This window comes from Amphimedon queenslandica, unplaced genomic scaffold (assembly GCF_000090795.2).
Source record: "Amphimedon queenslandica unplaced genomic scaffold, v1.1 AMPQUscaffold_13447, whole genome shotgun sequence".
NCBI classification, from domain to species: Eukaryota; Metazoa; Porifera; class Demospongiae; order Haplosclerida; family Niphatidae; genus Amphimedon; species Amphimedon queenslandica.
In genome coordinates, this window is record NW_003546317.1 from 128,274 (window position 1) to 136,689 (window position 8,416).

The following is an 8,416-nucleotide window of genomic DNA, read 5'->3' on the forward strand; positions in this document are numbered from 1 at the left end:
ATGATTTAACACTTCCCTGTATTGTATGCTATGAGTACAAAGTGCTGAATCATGTTCAATTAATTAGCTCAGTTATGATGTTTTTATGTGGCACTTCCTAAGCCTATATAACTGAGTAGTCAGACCATAATCTATGGTCAAACTAATAACTGAGTAGAGCAAAGCCAGCAGACTAAACTATCTAACTTTTTGTACAATCTAAAGCAAATTTTAAGATACAATCATGAGCGAGGATTTGATAGCATACCTTAACTGCATCGCTGGACTAAAGTATGCAACTGATCAACAGCTCGAGTGTCTCATTAATGAGTGGGCACAGTTCACTTTCCTTTTCAAGTCTGACATGATAACCGGCATCATGAGTTCGATCGATTCTGTCTTTGATAAAATTGATTACTTGGCAAAACAACTCGAGGAGGAGGAGATTGCAGAAGAGTCCATTATAATTGAAGAAGATGCTGCAGCAGCTGCTGCCATTCGGTCATTTGGCCTCAGCATGGGTAATTTTGCTGGACCTCTCAAAGAAGCTGCTACAGTCATGCAAGCAAAAATAAAGAAAAAGGAAGATGACCTTTATCATCATCTTGCAAGTGCAGATAAGGACATAGCTGACAAGGTGGGTGGCCCCTGTGCACAATTCATTATTCTCACCAAGATTAACAACGATAATGGTATGAAGGACAGCTCCTTAACAGTTAGGAACTATCTCTACAATTTCATGGACTACATCTCCAGGCATGGTGGTGTGGGGTTGGCCAATGTTAAGAAATATACCGAAGTTGCCAGGTTAGCATTAAATGATGCAAACGTCTCTAAGATATGCTCCATTATTGATGACTTCAGTTTGTCGGGTGACCATGGAGAAAAAAAGATGAAAGAAGCCCTGCAGAACATGGCAGCAATTGGAATGAACACTGAATACCTTCAGTTTGCCAGGGGTTTCGCCTATAGAATCTGGATCTACAAGATGAAGATTTCAGCCAAAGTTATTAATACTGCTGCTAAAAATACTGGAATTCCTCCTAAAGAAATTGAAGTTAATGTGTTAGAGAACACGGACGTCATAGGAAAAGTCATGGATGCTTTCACTATCATGACCTCCATTGTTGATGCTTATCTAAATGTTTACAAGATTGTCAAGACTGTCGAAAGATACAAAGCAAATGTCAAGGTCTTTGCTGATGCAAGAAAACAGTACAAAGAATTCTACCTAAGTTTGTACAATGCCTCCTTTGAATACAATGAAAACCTTAGCTAAAGTTCAATATAATTTTGAACACAGCTAAACTCTTTTACTATAGTTTAACCAGTAGTGATATATTTGCTGTTTTCTTATAATTATATTTAGATTGGTATATATAGCTAGATAATGTATTTTTCTCAAGTTTAATCTTTTTTCTATAATACTATATTTGTAACTGAATTATCATTTTATTAATCTTTAAGCTCTCCATACACTAGGCAACATGTTGTTAGCAACGTTTGTGGTTACTTTGATCTTTTGAGCAATTTAATTGTTGCAAAAATAAAATGGATTTCTATTCTTAGCAACATGTTGATTACAAGATTAGAGTGACCACAAAAGTTGCTAGCAACATATGTTGCCTGCATGGTGTATGGAAGGTTTTAAATCAATCTATCAAAAACCAATGCATTCATACAACAAAACTGTACATTTAACAGGTCCCTGATACTTCAGGCTTAAGGGGAGAGTCTCAATTGGAACTCTACACATTGATACCAACCACTTTCAAACTCCTAAGTCTTTGTATGAACATTTGAGCTTAATGGGTCTACATAATTAGGCAATGTACATGCATGTGTCAGTTAAAAATATTAGAGATTTAAAATTCTGCAAATTTTTAATGGGGTTAAGTTTTAGTATATTGGTCTTTGACTTTTTGGGAGGATTGGAAACGTTGGTGAGAGTCAGTGAAAATGTTAAATGGTGTCATCCTTCCTAGCTTAGACCAATAACCAATGGATTTCCAGATTTTCATGTTTTGAAATGAATAGACTGTTCTAGACACATAGGAGAACTTGGCTAACAGTTCATAATATATGTATTGATAAAATATTTCTAGAGTAGTCAATGGCATCAACAGTTAGATTAGCCAAAATGTGTAGCACACGCACACGCACACACACACACACACGCACACGCACACGCACACACACACACACACACACACACACACACACTAGAGAGAGGCGATAACTGCCCATTCATTGTCTTTACTAATGTTGTCTCTTTCTCTCTGACACACTTTTAATCTATAATATTAAACTCATGGATCCCTTCATGATGCATACTATTCACTAATGGACATTACTGTCAATTAATAAAATGAACATAATAAATTTATATGCATAAGCATCATTTATGTGTATCATTGTCTATAAGCAGCAATTGTAGTGTCTTCATAATGTGATTGTGGTTTCCCATTTGAAAGATTGGCTACTGATCTGACCTTTTCCAAGCATTTTAAATATAATATGTACATACAATACATTACTTGACATTACACAAAGAGTCTAACATGCCAAACTAGATATTAATTATTTAAAAAACAAACAAACATGATACTCATTGGCAAGTTTGATATAGGAAATTAACTAGAAGCCATGAAGTAATAATAATATAAGTTTACTAAATTATTTATTATGCAATATAGCTAATAGCTATGGCATAATATTTGTCACAGGGTTCATAATATTGATAAAATATTCCTGGAGTAGCAACAGTCAGATTACTCACAGTACATGTGCAGAGAGATAATACCTGCCCATTCATTGCATCTGCTTATGTTCTCTCTCTCTCTCTCTCTAACAATATGCATATGCACCATTTATGTAGCATAATATCTATGCAGTTGTAGTGTCTTCTTAATGTATTTGTGGTTTCTCATTGGAAGATTGTTTTGCCAAGCCTTTGACTGATTATTTATGATATCATTAGCACCTAGTACACTATAGCAATTATAGTTAAAAGCTATTTTTAAATTCAGGAAGTGGATGTAAACTTGTTTTTAGTTTAAAATGTAATAATAGAATGACATATCCTGCTTACTAGGTATGATACAATTAAAGGTCAAGGCTTGGACAGGAAATTAACTGAAAGTCATGAAGTAATAATAAATGATATTCATAGATGATAAAATATATTCATGTAGATAGTATATTAGCTATGGCATACTCATTAATTAATTATTTCTGTTGCAACTCATTAGCTACTGACATTAAGACATTCATGGCAATGTCAAAGCTGAGCTACTAGTTAGCCAAAGAAGAGCCCATGATGAATGAGCTCAAACTTTCTGCACAACATAACAACATAAGAAAAAAAATTATAAATATGGAGAATTCACTCCTTGCAATTTTTGGTAAAATTTGGCCAAAGACCCTTACTAATGTAGTACAGGGTCTTTGGCCTGATTTTTGAGTAGCTAACTTTAAAAAGCTTTTGATCGTTGCATGCTCTATGCCAGCAATGAAGTTAAGGTATGTGATCAAATCAGTGCTCATGAAGTCATGATGATTGTATTTTTAAAAGTTTGCTTTGCTAACTCACTTTTATTGGCTTAGAAATTATAAAAACGTCACAACTTGAGTTAATTGGCCATGGTTCAGATTGAATCACTTTTGTAGGTGCGGCATATTCTATGAATCCATTTATAGATCTAATGACTTCCTGTAGTACACAAAGTATATTCAATTACCTCAGTTATGACCTCAGTTGTGACGTTGTTATGTGGCACTTCTAAGCCTATAAAAATGAGCAGGTAAAAGCCAGCAGACTAACTAAGCTTTTATAATCTAAAGCAAATTTTAAGATACAATCATCATGAGCACTGATTTGATCACATACCTTAACTTCATCGCTGGACTAGAGAATGCAACCGATTCACAGCTCCAGGATGTTATTGACGAGCGGGCACAGTTCATTTTGCTTGGCAAGTCTGACATGATGACCAGCATCGACAGTTCGATTGATTCTGTCTTTGACAAAATTGATACCTTGGCAAAACAGCTTGAGGAGGAGGAGATTGCAGAAGAGTCCGTCAAACTTGCAGAAGATGCTGCAGCAGTTGCTGCCATTTGGTCATTTGGCCTCAGCATGGCTGCTTTTGCAGCACTTGCTGCAACGGATGCAGCCCTTAAAGCAGAAATTAAGGCTAAGGAAGATGACCTCAATGATCATCTCTCAAGTGCAGATCAGGATATAGCTGACAAGGTGGGTGGTTCCTGTTCGCAATACATTACTCTCACCAAGAAGAACAACGATTTCATCAAGGCCCTCTCCCCAGCAGGGCTCACTCCTCAAACAGCTAGGAGCTATCTCTACAATTACATGGATTACATCTCCAGGAATGGTGGTGTGGGTTTAGATAATTTTAAAAAGTATATTGAAGTTGCCAGGCTGACAAAAGATGATGCAAACATCAATAGCATATACGACATTCTTGATGAGTTCAGTTTGTCTGATGACCAAGGAGAAGAACAGATCCAAAAAGCCTTGCAGAACATAGCAGCAACTGGAATTAACACCGAATACCTCCAATTTGCCAGGGCTTTCACCTATGGAATCTGGATCTACAAGATGAAGATTTCATCCAAAGCTATTAATACTGCTGCTGAAGATGCCGGAATTCCTCCTGAAGAAGTCGAAGGTAGTGTATTAGAGAACATGGACATAATGGGAAAGGCCATGGCTACTTTCACTATTGTGATGTCCGTTGTTGATGCTGCTCTAAATGTTTACAACATTGTCAAGACTGTTGAAAGATACGAAGCAAATGTCAAGGTCTTTGCTGATGCAAGAGGGCAATACAAGGAGTTCTACCAAAATTTGTACGATGCTTCTGTTCAATACAATCAAAACCTTAGTAGTAACTAAAGCTCAATAATTTTGAACACAGCTGAACTCTCTTATTATAGTTTTACCAGTGGTGATAATTTGCTGTTTTCTTATTAAAATTATGTTTAGATTGGTATTATAGTTATGTACTTTTCTCATGTTTAATCTTTTTTTTAATAATACTATGTTTGTAACTGAATTATCATTTAATTGAGACAGCAACAAAGTTGCCACACTCCAATGACAATTTTTAGTATTGATACTGAGCTAGATACTTCATGCAGTTCTTCCTGCTCAAATAAAAATCTAATTTTCATTTGTCATTCATGTTTTATGACATGCCAAGTAATTATAGCAGTATAGTGAAATAGACTTGACTCTAGCTAGCAGCTATCATTATATATGTCTTTATAGATCTAGCAGTTGAAATTATGCAAACTGAGATTACTGACAATACGTTTTGTGTTTACTAAGCAATTAAAAGTTTTATAAACTTGTAACAGGGTTAGCAAGAGGATTGGATGAGGAAAAATATAGAGAGTGTGATAAAGAGACTTCCTTAAATTAATTCAATACATTCATACAGTAAAACTCTGTACATGATTGAGCCATGACAGGTCACTGATACTTCAGGCTTGAGGAGAGAGTCTTGAAACCTTGATGGACATTGATACCAACCACCTGCAGATTTCTATTAGAAATCTGCAGATGATTAGTATCAACTATACAAACCCTGTTAAAATTTACAGATTTTAAATCTCTAGTGTTCTATGTACATGGCCTAATTATAGCTCAAATGTTTATAAAATGTTTGTGTAAACATTCGAACTTATTAAGTGTATGATTTGGTCATGTACATGCATAGACTCATTAAGCTCAAATGTTTACACAAACGCTTAAAAAGTTTGTGTAAACATTTGAGCTTAATAAGTTTATAATTAGGTCAGAAAACTCAGAATATTTAAAATCTTTAAATTTTATATAGGGTTAAGACATTGGTTTTGGCTTTTTAAGAGGATTGGAAATGCTGCTGCAGAGTGAGTGAAAATGTTAATTGCTAAATAGTTTACATTTGATAGATCAATAACCACTGCATTCATACACAAGCCCAGATATTTATATGTTATGGAATAAATAGACTGTTCTAGAGACATAGGAGAACTTTGCTAACAGTTCATATTATTGATAAGAGCTAGATTAACCAAAATTTGTAGCCTTCATGATGTATACTATCCACTAATGGAGGTTACTGTAAATTAATATAATACCAATAATAAATCTATATGCATATGCATCATTTATGTATATTGTCTATGCTGTTGTAGCGTCTTCTTAATTTAATTGTGGTTTCCTATTTGGAAGCTTGCTTTGCCAAGCCCAGCCTTTGATATCACTAGCACGTAGTACATTATATATAGCAATTACAGCTAAGGCTATTTTTAAATTTAGGAAGTGGATGAAACTGACTTAATTGTGGACAGTCTACATGCAACCATAGAATGACATCTTAATGTAATTGTGGTTTCCCAGTTTGGAAGATTGCTTTGCAAAGCCTTTGACTGATTATTCTGATATCACTAGCACCTAGTAGATCTACACTATAGCAATTATAGTTAAAAGCTATTTTTAAATTCAGAAAGTGGATGTAAACTTGTAGGCAGTCTAAAATGTAATAATAGAATGACATAGATCTATCCTGCTTAGCAGGTATGATATAACTAAAGGTCAAGGCTTTGACAGGAAATTAACTGGAAGACATGAAGTAATAATAAAAGATATTCATAGATGATAAACATGTAGATCTATAGTATATTAGCTATGGCATATTCATTAATTAATTATTTTTGTTGCAACTCATTAGCTACTGACATTAAGACATTTATGGTAATGTCAAAGCTGAGCTACTGGACAGCACGGTTTGCCAAGGTAGCTCATCATCCTTTACAAAAAATGACTCCAAAAGAATTCTCGTTTTTAGTTGCCAACATGACTTTTGGATCCTGAAACTATGGCTTGGGATTATCTATCCCAATTTGATGATAAAGGATCTAGATTTATTTGCTACTGCAGTATGCATGCTAGCAAAACATTAACGTTTTTCATAATTATTTTATTTTTCATCAAAAATTAGTAAATAATATTCTATTTGGATATAAGCATGATAAAGCATCATTCATCATGTGTATTGTCTAAGCATCAATTGTAGTGTCTTCTTAATGTTAATTTTCAACAAAATTAATAAAATAAGTATAACTATACAACAATGATCAGTTCTATTTTGAAATGACTGACAAACTGACACCAATCACAATACACAGCATGCCACAATATGTACTAATAGACTGGACACGCTCTCCTAATACAAGCCAACCAACTAGAGCAGTCACAACTAATTTAAGAGAATTAATGATCGGTACAGCTACTGAAATGTCTGACTGAGCAACCACAATGTAATACAGTATGGATCCAGTTTGATTAATGATAAATGGTAGAGTGAATTGGTAATTTAAGAGCAGCCACTTGAGTTGTAGTAAGATACTAAGTATCCTGTTGCTTGATGTAACTACAGAGTCCATTCCATGGCTCCCTCTCTTCAGTAGAGGGTCAGTACAACCCCAAACAAGAGCTACCAGAAAGTAATACAGGATCTTCATGGGTGCATTGGGTGGTTAATTTTTAGAGGCGTGGCTGATTATGAATAACATTAATTTGCGGGAGGGGCTGGTTTTGCAATATGGATGTGCAAGAAAGTCGAGCTGGAAGCTCTTCTCATAACTTTGATCAAGCAGATCAACCAGATGCTGATGAGACTATAGATGAAGACAAAGTCAATATTTTAGATCCCAGTCCTCAAAAAAAGTCATTTAAGCTAAGGCTAAAGAGAGGGCAGCACCACTTCAACAAGTGGTTGGATAATACATCTATCCATGGAATTGTTCATGTTTTCAAAGGGAGGTCTCGCCTTAGGAGAATACTATGGCTACTAGTGTTCCTCTTTGCTTCCACTACCTGTGCAGGGATCATAATATTCTACATAGTTTTGTGGGCACAAGATCCAACTTCAACCTCCATCAGTTTTATAACTGATGATGAAGGACAGTCTTTCCCAGCGGTCACTGTCTGCAACTTGAATGCTGTTAAGAAAGACTATGCTGATCAATATGTGGTTGATTTGCTGAATAATTATGCTAATCCTACGTCTGGTTTCATACAAAACTGGCCATTTTCAAATATCAGTAGATCTTGTACTGACTCACTCAACAGTATCACCATTGAAGATCAGCAGGAGAAACTTTTTGATGCATACACCAATGGTGGAAATAAAATTGATGACTTTGTTGTTTACTGTGGGTTTGCTGGTAGCGATGGCAATATTGTTAGGTGTGAAGAATCCTTAGAGCCAGTTTTTACTTCACTTGGTGTGTGTTTCACATTCAACAGTGCATATAATGGTCAACCTGATCGTAAGGTTACTCTTGCTGGGCCTCAGTTTGGATTGATCTTGTTCTCAATGTCAGTGTATCAGAGTATTCAAGGCTGAGCAGCTCTAATGTGGGA

The 8,416-nt window shown here is 35.3% G+C and overlaps 1 protein-coding gene and 1 long non-coding RNA gene across 2 annotated transcripts in view; both read left to right on the forward strand.

Moving 5' to 3' along the window:
- Window positions 1-6,716: 6,716 nt before the first annotated feature.
- Window positions 6,717-7,089, forward strand: LOC109581311 (uncharacterized). Its single transcript, XR_002184584.1, has 2 exons — window positions 6,717-6,784; window positions 6,822-7,089. It is a non-coding gene; the product is annotated as an uncharacterized LOC109581311 (long non-coding RNA).
- Window positions 7,090-7,533: 444 nt separating this feature from the next.
- The window catches only part of LOC105312424 (acid-sensing ion channel 5-like), a 5,584-nt gene continuing 4,701 nt past the window's right edge, over window positions 7,534-8,416 (forward strand). The window contains exon 1 of the mRNA XM_011405055.2: window positions 7,534-8,348. Coding sequence (XP_011403357.2) covers window positions 7,593-8,348 — 756 coding nt within the window. The 5' untranslated portion in view covers window positions 7,534-7,592. The remainder of the gene's footprint in view (window positions 8,349-8,416) is intronic.